At 44.4% G+C, this 24959-nt stretch overlaps 1 protein-coding gene across 2 annotated transcripts in view; it reads left to right on the top strand.

Annotated features, from left to right (window-relative positions):
- The window catches only part of LOC133135361 (storkhead-box protein 2-like), a 55946-nt gene that overhangs the window by 10207 nt on the left and 20780 nt on the right, over nucleotides 1–24959 (top strand). The window contains exon 1 of one of the 2 annotated variants that reach the window (XM_061252295.1): nucleotides 7493–7658. The exons of the other annotated variant lie outside the window; for it this stretch is intronic. Within the exon in view, the coding sequence (XP_061108279.1) occupies nucleotides 7493–7658 (166 nt within the window). Of the gene's footprint in view, nucleotides 1–7492; nucleotides 7659–24959 lie in introns of those variants that run through there. 2 annotated transcript variants of the gene reach the window in all.

The following is a 24959-nucleotide window of genomic DNA, read 5'->3' as shown; positions in this document are numbered from 1 at the left end:
GCTAAGACTCGATAATGAGGCTTAGTAGAGTATATGTGCCTGGAGAACAATAAACTCTCATGGAGTCTCATTCGTCTGTATTACGGGTAAAATGCTGAACAGGACCGCTACGCTTTTCATTTTTTTCTTAAATAAAATGAATGCACAGATGTATGCAGGTTGGCCTGGTGAATTTGGCCCGAAAATTTGTATTTTAGTGAATATAATTACTATACGGTGGTGATGATGGGGTTTTGTCAGTCGCAATTGCTGTGAAAATATCTTGGCAGGATGAGGAGACTCATCATAAAAACATACAGTATATGATGGACTGAAAACAAAAGCACACTTTGTGGAAAACAGTGAATACATATACATTAAAGAGGTAACATTTCAATGAGAGAATTAAAAATGAAGGTGCTAAATGTGTTCTAAATCTGATACAGCTGGTTCGGGCTGAGTACTTCCTGTAGCACCCTTTGAGTCAGCTTCCAACCGCCTCAAAGTGCCACAGAGTGCTACGAAACAGAAAATATTTTCTGACACGCTCCGGAGTTCTGCCTTTTCAGTGTAACTGAAGGGCTCTTTATTTCACAATAAGCTTCAATTACATACCTTCCATTTTAAATGGCACAGATGTTTTAGAGGGATCTTTCTCGTAAACAGAGATCCCTCTCCATGTCGCCTCCTCCTCAGACGCCTCTTTTAACAATAATTTGTTTCAATAAAGGCAGCAGTTTGTTTGTATACCATGTCTACATGAAAACATATGTTGTTAAATCTAAATAACTTGGAAAATGTCTGAGTCAGAACTTCTGAATCCTTCAGAACAGGATTTCTCTTGCTTTTATTTGTACCATTTTCTTTCTTTGTTTTCTTTTTTTTCGGAAACCTGACTGGAGAACCCCTGTATAGTGAGTACTGCTCAGTTGTACTGCTGTGATATTATAATAACTGCAGTCAATTCTGGACTTTTTATTGATATTGAAATAGCATCCAGTTTGGCAAAATGCTTCATGTGGGTACCTCAGCTCTAAGACCATGACAAGATGCCACAAAATGGCGTCCTTACTAACTGAACCAATTGAAAGTCTTTTCTGTGCTTCCACTGCTCAGAGTTACTGGCATCCATGATGCATCGATCAGGTGAATGGATATGGAGGTTTCAGCAGTTGTCAGGGTGTCATTGGTGCACTATGGGATCACCAGGCCGTCTTTAAGATGTGCTCCTTCAGTTTGAGAAATTCAGTTCACAGAAGTCAATTTTTGCATCTTGTTCAAACCTTTCTCAGCAACATTCTCTAAACCAGAATTAAAGAATCTGACTGTCTGCTGTTCTTCTCTCCATGTGTGATCTGGGGAAACTGGAGAGGGATGATGGTACTGATCCAGGAACAGATCTTCAAATCCACTCCCTCATGGGCAGAAATCCTTACATTTTACCCCATGAGAATGACAACTGAAGCAGCTGTCACAGCAAGGATGAGGCCTGAAATTTCAGTGGACCAGTGTCTGTGTTGTGTGGTTCATAAGAGTAGACATCCAAGCTGAGGTGTGTGTGCATGCATACGGTGGTGTGTCTGTGTCTGTGTTTATTTATGCATGTGGAAGATGGGATATGTTTAGCAGTAGCAGTAGCATTTTGTGTGTAATGATCATGAAATTAACCTGATCCTTTTCCAATATTTATTTGCATAAATAAAAATATACATATAAATACAACTTTTTCCATGATGACACCCCCTCATATCCTTCTCAGAATGTGTGATCAGGTAAAAAAAAAAAAAAAGAAGGAAGGTTTAGCAAAAAAAAATTGTTTACACAGTATAAACACGACAGTTTTGCCAAAGGGCCTATATAGGCAGGTTTATAGACTCCAAGTTTATTGAAAATTTGAAAGGGTCACCTGAGTGGATTATTCTGTGTGGACTTCATGCAGAATGACATCATAATGAATTGCTGGTGTTGGAAACACGATCGCTCATGCTGTGAATAGGCGCTCGCGGTAAGATGTTGAGTTTAAGTGTGATAACCAATATCTGTTTTGTATATCATATTGCGCTGTGTGTCATAGGGCTTGTTCCTTTCTAATGGCTCCATTTCACAATTTATGGATTCGTTCAGACTCATGTGGAAGAAATTAGGTGCCGTAAATTGCTGCTGTGCCACCAGCAGCCAGTGCGTTCCAGCTATTTAAGGCCCCGTTAATAACACAAAAAAAAAGAGATTTTTTCATTATTCATGTTTGAAATCTGTTTTCCGTCCCCCCCTTGCATTGGAATACAGTATTGACATTTAAATTCCCCGTAAAATCATTGCAGAGGGCTCGGTATTCGCAAAAACCGCTAAGTCGTGGCTTGGCAGCAGACAGCAGGCACCGTATATTTACTTGGCTAAAGCCCGTAATTACACCGTGTTTACAGAACCTGGAGTGCGGCGGGGAGAGCGGCGCTAGCCGGGTGTGATTTGCGAGCGGTTAGCCGCAGAAACTTCACCAGCTCCCAAAAACTGGGGTGTCTCTCGGCAGGCTGGCCACGGTTACTGCGTTACGGTTGGCCGTCCCACAGTGGCTTGGCCGAGGCGGGTAGACCCGCTACGCTACCCCAGTTCAGGACCGTTGAAATGGACTGGCTGGACAGACTCGCGTTGGGGAAGGAGGTCGCGTGAAAGTCAGGCGAGTGTTGAGGCTGTCAGGATCTCTTTATGAGAATGCGCTGTGGCCGCTGTAGGCAGACCGCACTCTCTGGCTTCAGGAAAGGGACGTTTGAGCAAGTTTAGCTAGCTCCGATGGCGCAATTGTATTTGCTATGGGTTCTATGGGGTTCAGGGAGATGCTGGCAGGAGGTTGAGGCCGGTGATGGTGGGGGTGTGTGATGGTGGGGTTGTTAGCTGTTAATGTGTAGCACATTCCATCCAGACCCTGAGGTGATCTCTCACAACTCTTCAAGGAATATATCTTTTTGAGATTCCAAGTCCTCCCGAAGTGATCAAGTTTATATGTGAACTAGTTTTGGAGGGGATCTGGGGGGCATATCCACGGGGCTTCAGCCCTCCCTCTGGTTGAGAGGGCCCCCATAACCTGGCGAGCCGTTGCGGGATGGATCACATGACGTACGGAGGCTCCGCATTCCAGCGACCGCTGGCGGCCGTGCCGTTACACGGGCTGAAACACGGGCTGAAATACGAGCTGAAATACGAGCTGAAACTAGCGCGAGAGACGCTGGGGTCCTGCCGGAGATTACCGCCGCCAGCTCTCTCTATGAGCCGAGAAAGAGAAGCAGTGCAGCGGGACCTAAAGCGCAGCGCTAGGACCGTTAAACGGTCGGAGGCCGCGGGGCGGGGCATGGGAGGAGTGATACGCCTGGCCGCAGACTAGCAGCGCAGGCTATTACGGGGCACCAGGCTACAGCTCCTCCTGTAGAATGATGTATTCATAAGAGCACTCTGCAGTTTCCTCACACTGTAGCTGAGCTGAAATGGTCAGACTTGGTTAGTCAGTGCACATCAGGGTCTCACCCTTAAGAAAAACAAATCACAGTTTAATATTCACATGGATATTCTCACATGCAATTGTCTTTTTCACATGTGAATGAAAATTTCCACATGTGAAAAGAAGATCACGTTGACTCATTTGCATCTTCACATTTTCACATGTGCACTGACCTTTTAAAATGTGAAGTACAATTAGCACATGTAGAAACAAAACGTGTGGCTTTAAATAGCAACGGCTACCAGCTCTAATCTCATAAGTGGGATAATTTTTATAGTTCATATGTACTCTTCACTGTTCGCATGTGGTTTTTGAACACATGTACATTTTGTATGGGTGTATATGGTCCCCTACATGGTAAAATAGATGTTTATTGCCATGAGAGATTATGGGTGAATGCTGAGTACACTCATATTTTGTGTTTTTATTGACTTGGCTAGTAGCCCCTACAAGCTGACCATGCCATGTTTGTATGTGTTTTTGCAGACACATTAACAGCCTACGTGAGATTTAATGAGGTGTTGTTTCTTATTTTATGCTGGTTGAATAAACACATTTATGGTTTGTGGTGGATGGGAGGGCCTGGTGTGAGATCTTTGGCAAGCCTGTTTTAATACGTGGAACAGATCTCAAGACTTGGTAAATGCATGTTGCTTCTGAAATTGTACTGAATCATTGCCTGCATCATGTAAGTTTAACATGTACTGAATGGCTTTTACTACTTTCTGTGTGTGTTGTTTATGACGTAACGCGTGTTTCCTGTGGGTCCTTGACAGCCGTCATTTATGAATACATTTCATCTGTTCCCTATCTGAATTTCCACTCCTCACGATGTCATACAACTGGTTTTTTAAACTGGTTCTGATGGCTTCTGAGCCCAAGGCTGTAGCACTGCACATAGTTAGCGAGGACAAATTTTGATGAAACAGAACTAGGCTGCAGTAGCTATATGTGAATGACACATGTGGTAAAGTTGACATTTCACAGCAGGGCCGCTTTTGCTCGTGTCTCCGTTGAAATGCGTCTCGCTGTGCGTAGCTGTCTTCGCAGCAGCATGTCTGTTTAGCGTCAGCGGACAGGGTCCCCTTTCCGAGAGAATTCGACAATACTGAGAAAAATAGGTGTGTCTGAGCCCAGGGGTTAAACTGCACAATATTTGGTGGTTTCACTTGACATCTGACATTCTTCTGCTTCTCCTATTGGGTTACAAAGCAAAAGTGCTTTGTTATTGTCAGTAGTGGGGACTGTACGGGTGTAATTTCTCCAGAATTATACAATAAGTCCCTACTTAACCCTTTGTAGAGTAGGTTTTTTTAAATGTTCTAGTCGGTGTTCAGGAACTATTGCTTTCAACTACCCATAATGGTTGGTACATCAGCATCAGTTAAAAACAGTCTAATCACATATTTGTGGTCATACTGTACACCTTAAAGGGTCAAATTAGAAATAAATAATCACTATTACTAAAAAGCTGTGTGGAAGTATCAGAGATGTTTCGTACTTAAAATGTCCCTCTCATCCCCGAAACTGGCTTGGTCCTTCCATGGTTGTTCAGCCAGCCCTGTCCCTCTGCTGAGCCTTTTAATTAGTGCGGCATGGAGGGTCCCCCCACGCCCCTTAAAAGGCACATTTTTGTTAAACTGTTAGCCCATTGTCAGGGGAGAATGGGTGGGAAAGTGCGGGCGAGGAGGTCCACATTATCACGGACCACTGAACTCTGACCTCTACCTCATTGGAAAAACATTACGCCCCCGTGTTCTCCTTTAGTGGATCCAGCTGGGGCAGAAAGCAGGAACCGTGAATATGACTTCAGTTAATGGAATCCACCTTGTGCCCGGCAATACATACCTAAATGTTAGTTGGGGGTTTCCTCCCTGTAGTATTACATTTCTGCATTCTCCATACAAAGAAACTAAATGAATACAGTTGTAGTTGTATAGCTGTATTATTTAGCTTTTCTTCAGTCTGATTTAATGGTGAAGCTGTACTCTGTACCTCCCAGTTGACAGAGCTTATTCCCAGTCTAGCACTCAGTAAATTATTTTGTGTGTGACCACCACTGAGACCGGTGCTCACCCCTCTTCCCTACCCGGGGGGCTGTGAGGAGGGGAGCAGGGGAGCAGGGGAGCAGCCATTTTTGGGAGCCAGTGATCCATTCACCCTCTCCAGCCCCTTCTCTCCTGCTCCCGGAAGGACCCCTTTAATGACCTTCCGGAGGATTCCGGCCGCAGCTGTTCCCCAGGCTGACCCCGTCGTGGGTTCAGACCGCGTGCGTTTAAGACCCAGCGAGGAGGAGGAGGAGGAGGAGGAGGAAGACGAAGAGACACAGAGCTAGCAAAAAGGCTACAGCACTGTGGTAGATAAGGTTTTGTTTTTCTTTTTTTCTTTTTTTTAAACCCCCCACCCCCCCCACATGAGAGACACAAGGCAGTTTGTAAAATTGCGTGGCTGTGTATGTAAATACCGCGCTGTTCTCTCATAGGCTGGGCCAGGAGCCTGGGATGAGCCAGCCTGGGGGGTGTTTTACATTAGAATGCAAAGCCTGACTGGATCGGAGCGGCTAGCGTAAGACAACTCCTCCATTAGCATGGGACAGGGAGCCTGATTCGCCTCCTGCCCTCTCCTCCTCTCTCAGCCAGCGCTGCATCTGCGAGGGGGGGCAGGCAAACACAGCCAGCAAAAGAGAGAGAGCGAGAGAGAGAGGGGGAGAGAGAGAGAGAGGGTGAAAACTCTCCCACGACAAGCCAGTGAGAGAGAGAGGGAGGGAGGGAGAGAGAGGAGAGAGGGAGGGAGGGAGAGAGAGAGAAAACGCTCCCACGACTGAGCCTGCATGAGAGAGAGGCCAGCCATCGAGAAGGAGAGACGGGAGAGGGAAGAAGGAGGAAGACGACGAAGCAGCTCCCAGGAAACGCGTGCCGTCGCTGCCTTTTGTTTTCACGTTCCTGCGTCTCTGACACACACTCACACACGCGCGCGCGGCTGCTGGATCCGTGCCTCGCTCGCTCGCTCTCTCTCACGCGCTCACACACGCATGCACGCCTGCGTACAGCCTCGCGCAGCCGACACACACGCGCGGGCGCGCTCACACACACGCTCACACACATACGTGTGTGGAGCCTTTATGAAGGTGCACGGAGCGGCGGACCGCGCTGGAGAATGGCTTCTGACGGACGTGTCTGTACGCGGCGGGCTCCGTGGATTTCCATCGGCGGAGGAGAGGATCTTTGTTGTGCGTGATTTTTTTTTTTAACCCCGTTTTTGCCGTGCCTGGCCGCGTTCGGCCGATGGAGCTTCATCCCTGAAAGCGGGAATACGGCGATTGACGCTGGCTTTCTCTGACAGCCTATGGGGCCTGGGTTTTAGGTCAAAACCAGAGGCCGTGGGTTCTCTAATTTGTTTGGGTCTTTTGTGTTGGCGGCTCACAGTTGGCTAAGCGCTACCGTGCTGAATTGAGCTATTGTTTGAATCCCAGGGTCTTTCACACTGCAAATCTCCAGCTCCCCCTCTACACCTCCTCCTCCTCCTCCTCCTTCATCCGACCGAACCATCCCCCCATTCCTATCCTCACCTCCCCTTTCCCTCGTTCCTTCCCGCCCCTCCTCCCCATCCCCGAACAGCTCCCCGCACGTGAATCTGGAACCCATAAGCCGGGGAGCGATCGCGGTGTGATGCATCGTGGGAAGCGTGCGAAATCGGATCAGTCGAGGAAAAGGAAGGAGACCCGCCGAATCCGAGGCAGGCTGGACCGGAGGCAGCGGAGGCTAGCAGCGCCTGCCGCACGTCTGTTGTGTCTGTGAGAGCGTGTGTGTGCGTGTGTGTGTGTGTGTGTGCGCGTGTGTGAGCGTATGTGAGTGAGAGAGAGAGAGGGAGAGAGAGAGCAGGGGGGAGTTCTGCCATGTCTCCCCTCTGATCTCGGAACGCCGGCACTCGGAACGCCGATCCACGGGAGGCTGGCCGATGCGGGGACAGGATTAAGCTGCAGGTACCCCCCCCCCTCCCGCTGCATCCCGCCGCTCCCCCACCATGAAGAAAACCCGGAGCGGCAACCTGCGCCGGGCCTGGCCCAGCTCCGATTTCTCCGACCGGGCCTCAGAGCGCACCCGGTCGCGCAGCGAGAAGGACTACCGTCTCCGCAAACACTACCCCCCTCAGTTCATCTCTCCATCGCCGCGGGGATACATGGCTCCAGGTTCGTCCGTATTTACGCTCTGCACAGGGACCGGGGCTTAGGGAGGTGTGTGTATGTGTGTCGGGGGGAGTGTTTACGAGCTGCTAACAAAAGCATGTGTGTCTGGTGTTTTGTAGGGCATAGTATTGGGTAAATATTGGCATTGGTGTGTGCTAAATCAGTCATTATGAACAATGCAACAAGATTGTTAATGCAACACTTCCACCATTCTGGCGCTCAGCAAGTTTCCCAGCACAGTGTTTCAATATAATAATAATAATAATAATATACCTTTTATTGAACCCCGTGGGGTAATTTGGCCTCTGCATTTGACCCATCCTAGTTATTAGGAGCAGTGGGCAGCCACAGTGCAGCGCCCGGGCAGCAATATGGGTGTTTGTGCATGTTGTCAGTATTCCTTGTGCTTTTTTATGTCTTAATTTCTGTACACAAGATGAAAACACGACATCAGTGAGCAGATGCCAGCTCCGTGGATTGTCCGATTATTGTCCGGAATAATCTGTGTTCGTGATTAGCCGGAACGGCGAGGCAGAAGCGTTCTGAGTTAATAGCGATCAGCTGGTTAATGAGCAGGTATCGGGTGTGCTGTGGACTTGGCGGAGTTGCCTTTTCTTTCTGTTGTTGTGCATTGGGAGCGGTGGGGGAGAGACCGGGACTGTGCGGCGGCCTGGGGGGGAGGGAGCTCCCTCCCGTAGATGCTCTTAAAAACTAACCTGCGCTTTGCGTCAGGGCTCCAGTGCCACCAAGGCCTCTTTTATAGGCCCTGCTTATGTTCTGAAGAGAATGGAGGAGTATTTATTTACAGTACACTGCAGGGACATCTGCATCAGTTCTGCCAGATCTTTCCCCCCCCCCCATTCTTTCCATATTATGTTTTCTCCACTGTTTTAACTGTGAATTTACAAATTCCCAGCTTGGATATAACTATGCAAACTAGCACATGTAAATTCAGTCGCTGAATTACTTGTCAAACCTGAGGTGAAAGTGTTCTGTGGTAGTATGGTTTTTAGCTACTGAGGGGGAATATAAGTAGTATTGTCCAGGAATATTAAATTAACAGACAATTTTATTATTTGTGTAAAAAACAACGGGCTTGTTTCTTGGGTTTTGTTCTAAAATCAGTAAGGTGCTTGTGTGTATAATGAATGATGAAACGATTTCTGGTTTATTCCAATCCGCCTTTGACGTTCTGTATTGTGGAAACCTCAGCACAATGCATGGAAAGTTGGATATGAGTCTAAGTCGGTGGAAAACCATGTTTTTTCACATATTTCTATATAGTTTATATATTTGTGTTTTTGTACAGTAGCGTTTTTATCCATGTCCACGTCGTTGTTTCTTGTTCCCAGTCTTCAGTTGTACATCCCTCCTGTTTCAGCCGTAACAGTCACAGTAAGACTTCATCAGTCAGACTGCAGTTAGAGCTTCAATGGAACTAGCTCCAGGAAATTAATATTTTCTTAAAATCTGTCAGTCCTATTGGAAGCATATCTATTAAAATGACTCTTTTATAAATGTCTCAAGTAGCTTTGCAAAATGGATTTTTTTCTGAACGTGATGTCAAGGCTATCACATGAGACATGCATCTTTAAAAACCCTGCCCACCCGGAATAATGTGTGGTAAATAGGATGTCATTCCCGTGGCACCGTCGGGTGCCCTTATTAAAACCCACGCAGGGCCTCCGTCAGTGTTATTAATGAAGGAGACACAAGGTCCGTGTCCCACTTTGATTAGTGTTCAGCGGCAGGCCTTGGCAGCGTTGCCAGTCAAAGGGCAGCCCTCCCTTCCCAGAATGCCTTTCTGTTCTGAATTAGTGCCCCTGCACTCTGTTGCTGCCAGAGAGCCTCAGCGCTGGGCACAAGCACCGCTTCTTTCACGGATAGTTTGTGAGCATTCGTCGCGTGAACACCGGCCGAAACTCAGAGCGGCTTCCCCTGGGCCTGGAGCGGCTTCCCCTGGGCCTGAATGGCTTAAATGTATGCAGGAGCGGCTGAGAATGGGGACAATCCGTTTACTTAGGCAGAGAAAGGAAATGCAGAATATTTTAAGGGTGAAGGAGCCCAAAGACTGAGCCTGAATGGTGGCACAGTTAGGGCCGCCAAAAGCTGCGTTGGTTCAAGGCCTCTTCACGTTTCCTAGCAACACCAAGGGTCAAGGGTTAAATGATGTGGCTATTGTGGGAGGTGAATATATATTGATGCACAATGACTGTGCTGAAAATAAATGACTAGCCACAAAAAAAGGCACCCATTTGTACTCAGTTTGCTGGGTTAACGTTTTTCCCTCCACAGTAGGGAGATATTGATTGAAAGGCAATGCAAACAAACTTGCAATCGCACTCTCTGAATGACTCACAAAATACTACAATAATGCCATTCGTAATAGTTTTTTCTTCTTAAAGATTCGCTGCCAAAATGTTGACTCGTAATTGTAAATTATTTCAAATATGGTTTTATGAATCCAGTATTAGTCAAGTAATATGCTTCCAACATTTATTTCTACCATATGTATATGTACAATTATTAATTGTACATATATAGGATACTGCTAATCAAGATTATGTTTCAAAAAGATGTTTCAATTACTGTACATTCAGTTAATCTCTGAATCAATTTCAAATGCAAGTTTTTTTTAGAATTAATACACCAAAGACCAGAACTAAGCAAACATAATTTCTCCATTTCAATACGGCAGAGCGTGGTCAGAGTGATGACATTTATTTTCAGTTGTGGATTATCAGTGTCTCATTATATTATCAATAGCCTCTGGCCAGGTACTCACAAACATGTACCTGGCCAGAACTGGTAAAGTGATCATGGGAGCTTGTAGTTGGTTTCAGAAGCTTATCTGAGTATATGATTGAACAATCTGTGATGTCACTGTCATCTCCCATATTCTATAGCCCAGGCTCCATCTTTGAGTGGCCTCAGCTTCTCTCTTAGGTGGTCTGGTGTGAAGCTGGATGAACACAGCTTCATATATAGGTCAGCACACTGGCTTTCTGTCTGGAGCTACGAACTAGGCTAATACAGAAGAAACTGCTTCCTGTTTGTCAATGTGAAAGGCCCCTATGAAAGTGTATGTAAAATGGATGACGGTGTTATTCTTCAGGAAGTAGCAGTGTGTTATGGGCTGAGTGAGCCAGCTGATTGTGGTAAGGGCTTGGCTACCGCAACGCTCCTCGGAAAGGGGACCTGATCAGCCAGCGGAGGACAGAGGTGCACACACAATCAGCGGCATTGTTTGGAGATGAACACTGGGGGCTTTGAAGACCAGAGCCCGGCCCTCAGCTTAGCATGATCCGTCAGCCAAATCTTATCAAAGCAATTATGCCTTTCTTTCATGGTCGGTTACGTGGGCCTTCGCATGCAGAAGGAAGCACTAGCACACTTTCCGATGTTTCGTCCTGCTGCTGCTGCTACTCACCGTGCTGGTTTTCACTTTAGCCCACGGGCCCTCAGGGGCCCACATGGGGCCACTCCACTGTGCGATTGTCTGGACCGCAAAAGCTTGGCCTTTCGATTAAAAATAGAAAGAAAACGAATGCGAAACAAGGCTCAGCAGTTGGAAAAGCTTTTTACTCTGTGTGTTTATAGGAGAGTCCATTTTGGCTCAGTTGTCTGCACCGCCCTTGTCAGGTTCTCAGTTGACCCTCCGACGGTCACGGTATCTGTAACGATGAAGTGTTTATGCGTTGGGCTCATCAGTCAAAGTGGCTTCCATTAACATCTGGCCGGACAAGGGTCTGATTGAAGCCAGACCACAAGCATTCCAGCACTCTCAGAGAAGGTGAGGTTGCCACAGTAAATTAAACTTTCTCAGATCAGAAAAGCAAATGATCGCTGCCATTTGTTAATCTGGTCCATGTGATTGATCTTTGGTCCTGCTGTTCTTTCCTGAGGACCATCTTGTGCAATATCTAATGTTATCATTTGTAGAACTTGAAAGTCACAAATATCAGACTGATCAAATTTTATACCTCAACATGTTTTATTAGATCATACAACAGTGGTTTTCTTGGTGATGCGGGCGATATACTTTACATGTAGTGTAATAAATTGTGTCTGTGAGTGTGTGTGTTAGTATTTGACAGTATTTACCATAATTACAAGGTAACAGTGGTCTGGTCTAACCAGCTGACTGTTGATCTAAGGGTTTGTCTAGTGAAAGCTTGTGACTTGTGTCACCTCTGTACTATATGTTTGAACAACTCTCGAATACGCTGTTTGTGTGCTCAATGTTCCTTCCCCGTACTGCGGAGTCCTCGTCATCCTCCACATGAAGATGTCTAAAGGATTACTGCGGAAAACATGGATCCCACTGTTTACACACTCCAACACACAGGTGTTCTGGAGCCTCTGCTCATTACGGGGACTTTTTCTCCTCCTGCGTAATCTTTTTCAATCTGTCAGCTCATTCCTCGTTCTGTTCGGCTGCCAGCGGAGATCTGTTGAAACAAATCAGGCGTTCCTAAATTCCTTTTGGAAAAGAGGGATGATTTTGGAGCAAAACTTATCAGAAATCTGGATGAGTTTTACTCAATGGGCAGAGGGTTTTTTCCCCCCAACTGTATGTTACTTGTTATCTTGCCTTGGCTATCTTTCAGCCCAGTCATACAGACGCGATACTGAGGCTTTTGTGAAGCGCGTCCCAGAGCGGACCTCCATTAACAAAAACATGCCAGGATTTTACAAAAGAGAACATTCGAGTCCCTTTGTGCATGTAATGATGCTAACTTTAGCGTATGTCTTACCTACAATAAAGACTGCTGATATCTTTGTACCTTGTGCACTACCGGTGTACCTGGGGAGTAGGAGCTCGTTGGCATTCTGCCATGGAAGAAAGAGTGTCCGGGTATTTTTAACAATCGACGTGTGTGGGGGCTTAACCTTGTTTCTCTTTCGTGATAAGACTGATAAACATTTGGGACTGGGGAGCTGGGAAGGGTTAGCAATGTGAAACATTTCACTTACGGATACATTCCGGTGTAGTGTTACTCTGAGGCTTGCCGACAGAAAATACATTTGGAGAGTGGTCTGTGTAAACAGAAAGGAAAATAGGGGTGTAGTGGTGGCGTATCATGTTGTAATGTGCTTGTGCTTACTGCAGTGGTAATGCTACAGTAGGGATAGCCACAGTGGACCGTTAGAAGCCATGTCAGTCTATAAGTACTGTTCTCCTCAGATCAGCTGGAGTTGTAGGATCAACCAACCACTATGAAGGAGCGGGTAAGCCCTTGTGGATCTTTGAGCCACACTCACTCTCTCTCACTCACACACGCTCAATCTGTCTCTCTCTCTCTCTTTCTCTCTCTCTCTCTCTCTCTCCACACAGGGCTATAAATAATCACCCATGTTCTGGATATCCCAGATGCTGACATCACTAACGCCACACTACAGGATTTAAAGCAGATGAGCAGAAAGAAAAATTTTTTATACATTTATGTGGCCACATTCTGCTGTGTACTGTGCAGGCGAGGTCACAGAGACAGTAGGCAGCCATCTTTAGATTATTTCTGATGCTGGGAATCCCTCCCTTGACATATATCTGTTGAAAAAAAAATGTAATTATAGGGCCAGCATTCTGCTGGCTTTCTAAGCGGAAAAGGCATTCAAATTGTGGCATAGACCTAATTTGGATCTGAACTGTTTTTGTAAATAAGTGAAAAATTACAAACATTATGTTTTTATTTATCATCCAAAATATAGGGTTTTTATGCATTTTAGCCACATGTTTATGCTGACTGTCCGTAAAGGAAACCATAATAGTAGTAAGTGCCACATGTTTATACCATAGATTAAATAAAAGGGAAAATATGTAATGTATGGTCAGTTGAACCAGTAACAACCAGATTAATAGTCGTGATTTTAAAGAAATATAGATAAACATCCTATTATATTGATCATATGATATGACTAGCTGTATCTATGGTATATGCTATTTGAAAGCATTGTGATAATCAGTAATGTATTGCCCAGATTGTGCTGTAGTGAATGAGCTACCATTGTTGCCTTCAAGGCTGAATTCCTTCAATAACATATGTGGCTCTCCAACCATCCATGAAATAAAAAAGGTTTCATGGAAAAATATTGAAGTAAGAGCACATGATGGCCAAAAAAGTATAAAGTATAAAGACGTAAGCTTGTCTCAAAAAGGCAAAACTATGATGGTTTGCTGGCAAAATATGAATTCCTTTAATAAATAGAGGTGAATTAATGTGTAAAATATGTGTGGGTAGCAGCAATGATGCTGCATGTTAAGACATTAGGTAACGTTATTTATTTAAAGTATTGAGATGTTATGGGGGAAATGTGAAGTGAGGGGGTTAACAGCATTCCAAAAGTCTGTTGGGTGATCTAGGGCCTTATACTGTACATGATCAAATATCTAAATTCATGGCTGTGGTTATGGTCTGGTGGCTCTAAACCTTTCGAGCTGCATGCACGACTGAGTGAAATAAGAGCCGGCTGGAAGGAGGAACGAGCACAAGTAAATCTGAAGAGCAGCTCCAGGAGTGGGAGTTTGGGTGAGGAGAGGAGCCTGGAGAGATTGAAGGTGACTGCAGGTGGGAGGAACTCGGAATGGAGTCCTCTGGATTCTTCAAGATTTAAAAAATGTTGAGCAGGACAAGCTTTGCCAGATATGACATTTGGAGAACACAATAATTTTGCCAGTATGGTGGATATTATGTTTAAAATCATACATTGCATGCTGTATATAATAATAAATTATATAATACTAATTTGTTATTTGTTATTTTTATCCAAATGGACTTACAGTTGATTAGACTAAGCAGGGGACAATCCCCTCTGGAGTAATGTGGGGTTAAGGACCTTGCTCAAGGCCCCAACAGTTGTGCAGATTTTATAGTGGCTACTTGAGCCACCAACCATCCAGGTCCCAATCATGTACTACAGGCTGCCATTTGGGTTGTTATTGTAGTGGGTGTCCAACAGGTATGTACATAGTGGTAAAGAATGTCCTTCTTCAAGGTCTTGTTGCACAGACATTTTGATGAGAGGAAGTGTGGTCCTTCATTATGGTGGGAGACATTATGCCCATCTCCCCTGTAACTGATTGGGGGGATTAGTGGTCGATGTCATGCCATCTGAACCTTTTTCAACCAGGGCAGAAGTATCAGAACTGATTACAGTCCAGGGAGTGGTTGAGTGCTGAGGGTTGAGTTCTCAGATCTCTTTAATACACACCAGTCTCTCCATGGGCACGGGCTGCAGAGACTCTGGTAAGGTTTTGAGAGAGAACCTCCTCACTGTACCACAGCTTTTTCGAACCACAGCCTTCTGGCATTGTCCAAAAAACACTCTCTACAGTTCATGGGCATGCACATGTAAGTTTTCCTTTTTTTCTCCATTGTCAGCCTTGGAGTTTTATAGACGTCTCAGGCTACTTTTATTACCAATTTCCTTTCGATTTCCACAGCCTTCCTGAGCATATGGATAAGTGCTGTGTTTAATTTATTTTATTATCTTCCAGTACCGTGTTTTTTCTCTTTTTCTCATTGATAAAATAGTAAGTAATTGTTTCTTCCATTTTACTATTGATTTGTCTGTTTTCAGTATGTGCTATTTTAGTAAAAGTTTAGTGAACATTGGCAATGATAAATTTGATAAAACATTTTACAAATCTTGTTATAGGAGTCATTTTTTGAATTTATTCAGTGTTCTTGCTTATCAAAACAATGTACTTGTAATCTATGTATTCAAATGTGTGCTCAAATCCTGGGCATCTTTTTAATTAGACCTAATTTCCACATTAATTAGTTCCATGTAAAAACTTTTTTTTAGTGATCTCAATTACGACTGAGAATATTTTAGTCTCATAAAAAATTGCCATCATTACTCGGTTCACAAGTCTTAATTCACAAGCTTTAATTCTGTGAAGTGTCCCCGGTATGAAGTTATTGGGCAGTTCCCTCAGAGCTTGCTCCGGTGTGCTGTAGAATTGGCCCCAGGTGTGTCACCTGTCACCCTACCTCAGCAGTCCAAGGCATGACCGGGTCAAGGCTGACTCCCTGGCCCCACTGCAAGAGTTAATCCTCTGCTGGACCTGGGCCCTCCTACCTAACATAAAACATACTCACAACATCGCTGTGCCAATGTTATTACATTTAAGATTCCAGGTACATTGTGGGAACGTTTTGTGTTAGCTGGGTACTGATTTGGATTTGTTTGGGTCTGTGGTCTTTGTTTGGGTCTGTGGTCTTTGCCCCCCCCCCCCCTTTCAAGTGGTTTTGGAGAGTCAGAGACACAAGCTGCTTCTGCTAAGTTTGCCCATTTCTGCCGCAGATTTACAGCGTGGAAAGAAACACAGCTTCCTCTCCCCTCGAACCTGCAGCACACTGGCTAACACCATGCATCCCACTCACCGTCAACTGGCCGTGACTTGCGTGGTTCCCATCTGGCACAAGGTGTCTCTGTGAAACAGGAAACAGTATGTTTAACAGCTGCCATTGGGTCTGAATTAGAATCGAAGTCTTCTTTTGAATTATGTTGTGTCTGCAACAGAGACCAGACGTTTATATTGAAAATTTAATTTCTGGTTAAATAATGCTTTGTGTACCCACCTCACAGCTTAAAGATCAGGACCCCAGGGTAATGTTTGCTCTCTGGTCTTGTGTGCGGTATGTCAGTGTTGCATTGGAAGCCATTATCTTATTGCTTCTTAGGTTCTGTCCCTCTATACTTTTGCCATAATAGTTATTCAGTCTGACCGCCGGCTGTCTGCGTATTGTAAGTGCGATGTACACTGTTCCGTCTGTCTTGAAATCACTGCGTATTCTGGGAATTCTTGTCTGTGTCGTTATATCAGTCATACAAGTAGGCTTCATTATTATTTAGCTTTCTTGTGTTAGTTAATAGTTAATATGATGCACATTGCAAAAAACAAAAAAAAAACAAAAGGGAGCTGGAACCATGTTTTATTAATTATGCTTTCTGTATGACCCTGTGCCGAGCCTTGTTTTTACAGCTCACTTTGAGCTGCCTTTGTGCAGACCATGCATGCTGCAGAGAGGGCAGACCCATCCCTGGGTATTGATTAGATGTCGTCCTGATGAAGACGTTCAGGCTGTTGATGATCTGGGTCACCGGGGAGAGCAGGGAGAAGGCTGAGCTTTGCCCGCTCTACATTTGCAAAACTGTGCGCAGATATAAATTATTCAATATTTTCAGACTAGCCATGCCTCATTGTTGGAATGGAATGTGTGTGTGTGTGCGTGTGTGTGTCCGTGTGTGTGCATTACTCACCATCGCCTGTCTCCTGCATACTCATCAAAATGTGCATTTTTTAAAGGCAGCCCGTGAACATGTGTTTTTTTACGAGGTGTTCCCATGGAATATGTTACATGCGTGTAACATGGGCATTTTGGTCCTCACCGCGTTGTTGTGTCTTGAAAGCTCACGGCTGCAGTCTAATTTGAGACAAGTGATCTTCACCCACTCAAAGCACTGGTATCTTCCCGAAGAGCGATTCAAAGAAATGATGGCAAACAATTAAATTAATTGTGTTTATAAATAATGCATGCCTTGATGTGAGCCTGAAATATTATAAATGTCAGTTATTGTAGCACCCCCCCCCCCCCCCCTTCCCGTCTGGTTCACATCATCTCTTCCCGACATGTGTGCTGATATGTGCTACAGTGCGCGCTCACAGTGAGAGAATCAGGAAAGCAGTGCATGCTGGGATGCTATGAACTCGTTAACCCCGCTCAGCTTGCAGCGCAGGCTAGCCTTGGACTGCCTGTCTCACTGCGTTTCTCCTCGCCGAAACGCCTCCCCTTAACACCCATTCCTTCTGCTTTCATACCTGCTAGCCACGCGCGCAGAGAGCACGTTTTTATTCCCCAGCAGCTCTACATTTCTGGAATAATAGTTACTGAAACAATCTGAGAAAGTTGTTTTCGTAGTTCACTCTGAACCGTTTTGACCTGATGATATTTTTCAGGCTACATTGCTTTGCCGTTTCAATTCTATGACTTCACAAGATTAATTAGACCTCACTGAGTTGTGAACACTGAACAGAATGCTGATGATTATTGGAGACTCAAAAACAATGTACTGTATACAGACTAGTATTTCACAGTCTGTGTGGAGCATTCAATATTTCTTTAGTATTTTAAGATTTGAGGATGCAAGACCTTTTACTTTAAAACTAAAATGTTTTGTATCCTTGTGTACAGAACATTTTATTTGCTCATAATTCATCATTCCAATTGCTCGTAATTACTGATAATTCAAAATAACTATTTCAAATGAGGTCTTAGTAAAAGCATCTACAACAAATTTTTCCCCATACTTAATACATGAATAAATTGCCCCAAGTACCTTCGGAGATTGTTTGCATCCATTTACACATTATGTAGCATAGGTTTATTGGATGTGTAAAACTGTGTGTATGTGTGTGTACGCAGTACTCACACTGTTCTTAGTATTGTAGTACTCTGAAGTAAAAACAAATCTGAATCCTAAATACCTTTTTTTGTGGTTTTCCCAGGGTTCCTAGCTGCGCGTATGTTTGCATGCATGCAAAACTAGACCGGTGTGGTTTGACTGTACCATTCATCACCAGTTCAAAGTCATGCATTGACGAGAGCACTTTGATGCTCTGCTTTCATGTGACAGAAAAGAATAAAGACTCCCAGCCAGAGTTCATCAAAACCAGGACGCATTAGTCAGAAGGATTAGTGTATTTGCTAATCCAAAGTCCGAAAAGAGAATAATGGCAACGTACACCATAAAAGCAGTGCCTTATTAAAAATGGATAAAGGGGAGTCCAATTGAGCTTAGCACGCATGCCACTGAGGAGCCTGGCGATGCGTCTCTGGCAGTCACCCTCAGTTCAGTTGGATTTGGTTAAGCCAATTACCCACAGTTTTCTTTTTCCAGAGCCGAACAAAATGTGCAAATGATCAACATTAAAGACAATCTGATTTAAAGAGAAAGGAAAGTGGAGAGGGCTACAGAATCAGGGTCCGGCTTGTTTAATGAGAGAGATTTGGTCAGTGAAATAAACATTGCCTGGAGTTCGGTACTGTGTACTGGTTTGGAGTACAAAGAGAAGGCCATGCTCAATATTTTAGGAGGGGTGGGGGGTGGGCGGTAAACTGCTCTTCACTGCAGACTCCTCACCCCATAAAACACAGCCCTGTGTTCTCGCACCATAAACCCCAATTCTAATTTGTCTGTCTCTCTGGGGGTGAAAGCCCCCACGCTGGGGTCCCGTGCCTCCTCTATCCTCATCCGGGCGAACGTCAGCAGTCGTCCTGTTCCCCGTAGTAGAAGGTTCCAGAAATGTCTCCCGTGTAATGCATGTAGGCGTTATCTCTGAGTTTATGTCTGAGGAAACTCGCCTTTATCTCCGCAGACCCGGGCAAGAAAACAGGGCCAGATGCTAGCTTTGCCTTCTGAAGCTTGTAAGATTACAACTTGCGATTAAGCAAATTTCATTTTGACGGATGCATGTAGAAAATGAACATTGTACCCTGCCTCTCCGTAGGTCTGCTGAGGGAGAAGTTTAGCAGAGCCCTGGCACCAGATGTGCTGTCCAGTACAGTAGAAATCAATCTGGCCTGGTCTGACAGGAATACAGGACGATTGTTCAATCTGGTCCAGGAAACCATGTTCGATGGCGAAGGATTAAGTGCACCGACCTGCTGATATGCAGCCAGACATTGCTGGTGTAAAATACACCCCTACGTGTCGAGGCACACAGCGTGGGAATGTGTTACATTCACAATTACAGTTCCAAAGTGTACCTGTTCTTCTCACTGCTCCTCAGCTGGGCACAAAATCGGTTTACGGTTGTCAGCTTTCTCTCTGTGACCTGCTGACTCCAACGACACCGCATGACATGAAAAACACCACCGATGTGGAGAGAGAAATCTGCATCCCCAAAAATATCCAGATCAGCAACGTCACAACCCAATGGTTACATGCTGCTGAGAAACCTGTTGACTCCATATAGCCTGCTTACCAGGCTCTTGCTAAGAACTGGTTCTTCAGCTTTCAAACGAGTACTGTGTGTGTGAATGTCAAGGCTGAGGTGATTCATATTACAACAGTATTATTCATTGTAATATTGAAATATTCTGATAATACAACAGTTATCCTCAAAGGTTTCCAAGGGCACCATGAGATAAGATTAGGATCTGCATGTGGCTAGTGGTTAGGCAATGCTGATGTAATGCTAGAGCCTAAATACCATGCTCAGTCAGGATTTCTGAAAATAGATTGGATGTACTGTATGTGGTGAAAACATGTAGAAATTGAATTACAGGGATAAAACCATTTACTCTTTTGATCAAACATCTTAATCGTCAGGCCTGAAACTAAACAGGCCACAGTGATGAATGAGGTGGTAGGACAATCATTAGTTGTTATTTTTATCCCCAACCCTGCACAATGTGTTTGCCTGGTAATATTGCAAGATGGCCGCCCTGAGTTATGTCATATTAGATAATACCTTTTTAATCAGTTAGGAAATTACCTAATTCTTTGGTAGCTTCATATCATTTTTAAACATGATTTTATTTGCCTGTGTTTTGTCTGTAAATATATTTTTGAAAAGCAGGGCATTTGAATATGTGGTAATGTACATTTTTGTTTATATGTATAAATATAATCATATTTGAAAGTCTGATGGTAGCATCGCTTACCTTGAAAGAGTGTGGGGGCATCAGTGTTGTGAGGTTGAGGAATGGGTGGACAGTTACCGTTGGGACCAGAATTAACAGACCTGACCTGCTGCCAGGGACTTCCATTCCGGTCCTGAAATTTTCCAAGACCGGAATGGAATTCCCTGGCAAAACTGTGCACTTCTGAACTGTAGTCTGGGTGGTTAGATTCCACTTCGCTGCACAAATCCCTGAACAATACTCTGAATATGGGTAGGCTGTATCAATGTCAATTTCCTTTAATATAATTAACTAATACGATTACTGATGTCATATATTTGTTTAATTTTATTTCCTTTGCAAGATTATGCTAACATCATACAGCTACCCAGAGCTTAGAACGATATTATTAAATGAGCTACCAGTACTACCCAAGTCCTTTTTTCCCATGTTACTTTCAGCTGACATAGTTTTGCTGCAGTTAATGATCTCTAATCTGTGTAATTGCTAGTTAGGCTAAATGTGGAGTAAGATGGCTGCATGCAGGCTTCAGATTTCAAAGCTGAGGAATGTTACGTTTTTTTCCTGAAATACGGCAGGTCTAAATGAAACAATCTGTTCCACTCAGTGAAAGTATTTTATAAACCTCTTGGAGTAGCTTGTTGAATGTCTGTATGGACCACAGTCCTGTGTGTCTACATCTCAATGTGTTTCTTATTATCTGACAACTAGCTGCAGCAAATTAGATGGAAAATAGTTTCATAGTCTTAAATTTATGTGCGTCTTGCTGTTCTGCTTTTTCCACTGTGCAGACTAAATGTTTGTGGGCCATGTCTTAGTCCCAGATACGTATGTTCCCTTTATGGTGTTATATTTATGGTAATATCAGTGTTAACACATCTTTTTGGTATATTGTTATCATGGGGGGATCTTGAATGCTCCATGTCAGCAGTGCTATCCTGCCAAATCATGGCTGAAAGCATAAGCACATTCTCTGACATTTTGAGATGGAAATAAGGTGGTATGCGCTTTCAGCATGCACTAAACCAACTTATTCACTGAGCATGTTATTACCTGAGCCACAAAACAAAACCAAAAATGCTTCTCCAGGAATTTTGCAAAGCTTGTAAAATGGTGTATTTAAATGGCTACATTTTCCAGTGGAAGCTTGAGATCAGGAGGACTGCTTGTCACTCCATACAGTGTAATCCGTCTGCACTCCCCGAGCCTGGAGTTCATTTCCCTGCCAGATTTATCTTGTGTTGCCAAGCCCCTTATGCTCTGTATCCCCCGACACCTTACTGCTAATGCTTTACTCTTTCATATGAGTGACTGGAAGGGGATGACTTCCACTCCTCTAGCTACCTGTAATATCTGTTTGGCTGTTGTAATGGATGTCGACTTGTCAGTAGTTAACCCTGTCAAAGATTGTTTTTTTTTTTTTTTTTTTTCTCCCAATTTGGTAGCCAATTGTACCCCATCTAATTCAATTAGAGCTAGTATTGGATACGCCGCCCACACCCCGTCCCTCGGCGGCCCTACGAGAGCGACACGCCTTCTTCAAGCCGTCTCGCCACATGCTGGTAACCGTGATTCCGAGGCACCCGAGGTGCTTTTTTTGTGCCGCGATCTACTAACCCTGCCAAGTCCCTCCCCCTGGAGCAGCAAGCCAATTATGCTGCTCCACATGAGCCGGCCAAACTTGGCTTTTTGGCAGGACCGGTCCCCGGTGTGCAACTGCAGCAAACTGCAACCGCAAGTCTGCTGCATCTTAGCTTGTTGCGCCACCTTGGCTCTCTCAAAGATTGTTGCTTTCAAGTAAGGCCAGTCTATAGTCCGAGTGTAGCTGGACTGCGTGAACTTGCGTGAAGATTGTTGAACGACGTTGACTGTGGTCGTTGTCCTTAACAAAAAGTATAAACGCACTCCAGTCGCCCAGAGTATTTCTAGTCGCTGGACTAGACACTGTCTTTTACCAGTAGTGGTTGTTACACCAGCATTAGAATGTTCAGTTAGGAACATTTTCATCACGTACAGTATTGTAATTGTGATCTTACACCTTTTTGGAATTTACTTCTTTGTGGGAAAGGTCTTTTTTTCAGAGACGACACAGTCATCACTGACCATGGATCATTCCACCAGATGTGTGGCAACTTCCTAAATAATAATTTGTTATTATCCAAAGCGACTTACAGTTCATTAGACTGAGCAGGGAACAATCCTCCCCTGGAGCAATGGGAGGTTAAGGGCCTTGCTCAAGGGCTCAACTGCTGTGCGGCTCTGATCATGGCTACACCGGGGCTTGAGCCACCAACCTTGTCTCAGCCACCAGGCTCCAGGATGCCATCATGTACCTTGGGGCCAGTGTGATTTTTTAAAAATCATAGATGTTAAATTGTGTTCAATAATGCAAGTCTTCTTCCCATCACAATATACATGTACCATATTTATCTAAGTGCATAGCATCTGCTAGAATAGGTGATCCTGTGCTGTTCTGACCAATCAGTACTGGGATAGATTAACTCGGAGGGATTTTTAATGCATCTGAGGTTAAGCTGTGCGTGTCTCTGGGATCCTGACATTGAGAAATGATGTCACCCAGCTTATTGTTTGCTGGTTGGTGGAAAACAAGGATTTGTGAGAAGTGGGACACATTCTGGCATTAGCTGTAAGTACGCTGTATGCATTGCTGTTGCTTTTAGGTGTTATCATCTGCGTGTGAACTGTTACTGACTGAATTGGACCTTGTTCCCAGGCCACCGAGCGGAGAGCAGATAGGGTATAGCTGAAATAATCACTCATTTTCATTTTATTATATTTATTTATAATGTCAATGTTAACTTGAACACATTCTAGAAAAACAATTTTTTTTCTCATTTTTGACAGAACCCTATAATTTTAGGCTCTCAAATGGATGTTTTTTTTAGCGTTCATGGCTGGAAGTGAACTATTATATTCTCAAGTGTAGTCCTAAAGCATGCCCATAAAGAATAAATCAACCTTAAGGTGGTTAAATGACAATGTGGTTGTACCAGGTCCCTTGTAGCCTATTGCAATGCGGTCATACAAGGCCATTTATAGCATGTGAGCTTCTGTTCAAACTCTCCCCCTCCCCCGTCCTCATACACACTTACACTCTTACACACATCATGCCACACTGTCAGGAACAGCGCACTGTGTCATTCCCAGTACATGTCTGTTCAATGTTGTCCTTGCAGAAACTGTAAGCGGGCTGTAACGTAAACGGATGTAATGGTAAAAAATGTACTTTATTGCTGTTTTTAGGCCGCATTTACATTCCCGTTCCTGTGACTGCCCGGCCCTCCTTAACCGCCCCAGCAGGATGTCCCTGCCTGCTCCTTATCCAATTAAATAACAAAAGAAAGCTACTTTCTCTCCAGACCCTCCGATACGCGTTCTCCAAAAGGCCGTAGCGTCACACGTTTCATCTGACGCCTGACACAACGGGTTTTTGGTGAACCCAGAATGCAACACTCCGCCATTAATGTTTAATTAGCAGGAGGGAGAGAGTGTGGGGGTGGGGGGTGTGGGGGGACCCATGTACGTAGCAGGCACTGAGTGCTCCCGGGATGCGTTACCATGACAACAGGTTCAGCAGGCCGCCCACAAGCTTGTGTGTCAGTGGGCATTTTGCTGGGAGGGAGCTTTGAAAAGTGTATACCAAGCCACAATGTGATTGGTCACACCTCCCTTGTCTTTGTGTGGACCAGTGCATGCTGGGTAAGACCCTTGAGTGAATGCTCATTTGTCTGCAGGCTCCGGCTAAAGACCTGCTTTTGAATCCGTTGGGATTAGGCAAGGGAGTGTGAGAAAAGGCCAAGGTACTGAATATCTTATTTCTGTCTCTCTTTCTTTCTCTCTCTCTCTCTCTCTCTCTCTTATTTGTGTGCATGGAGTACACCGTGTTACATAGAGCAGCTAAGAGTGAGTGGTAAAACAAGAGAGGAGGGCAGTGAACGGAAGAAGCGTGGACAAAGAAACTGGTTCTCTGGCATTGTTTTCTGCCACAGAATCATGCAAGGCATTGTTGTTTAGGTTTTTCTGGCAGTTTTCCACCTCTATGTAAAGGGAAGGACTTGAATGACCTCCGATGAGTTGTTGTGTTTGCCGACGTCACCCTGAACACGTCCTTATCCCTATTTTCACTCGCAGCTCTGGTTTTCTGAGATAACTCTAGACTTGGTCTGTGTTTTCAGTGGTTCCATGTCATCCTGTGAGCTTAGCCTGAGAGCAGCATGTGGGGTTCATTCGATGGGTAGCCTTTACAGAGCTGAGTGGTCGTCTGAGTGATGAGGAGAAGTGTCTCTACAGCCAGTGTTATAGATATTCTGTGTATCTGTGGTAGCAACACTGCAAAAGAGTTCAGTTCATTCAAATGGTTTGAAGGAAGATATTGCCTTGAACAATTTGTCTGTACAGATATGCAGTGGCCGTTACACATAAAGTTAAACTCTTTTTCTTTTCTTTTTTTAATTGAGTTATGACCTTTCAAGTTTAAATTGGAATTTATATTCTTAAGTCTGCTTATTATTGGCAGACTGCAGTAGGATGCATTCGTTTCTGGAAGGACTGTGGAAGACATTTTTGTTGTATTACTGTAACTGTGTTGAATTTTACAGACGGTATGGCTCCAACTGAGGGTAATGTT

The sequence above is a fragment of the Conger conger genome, chromosome 8, assembly GCF_963514075.1.
Source record: "Conger conger chromosome 8, fConCon1.1, whole genome shotgun sequence".
Lineage (NCBI taxonomy): Eukaryota > Metazoa > Chordata > Actinopteri > Anguilliformes > Congridae > Conger > Conger conger.
This window is presented reverse-complemented; position numbering and strand designations above follow the sequence as displayed.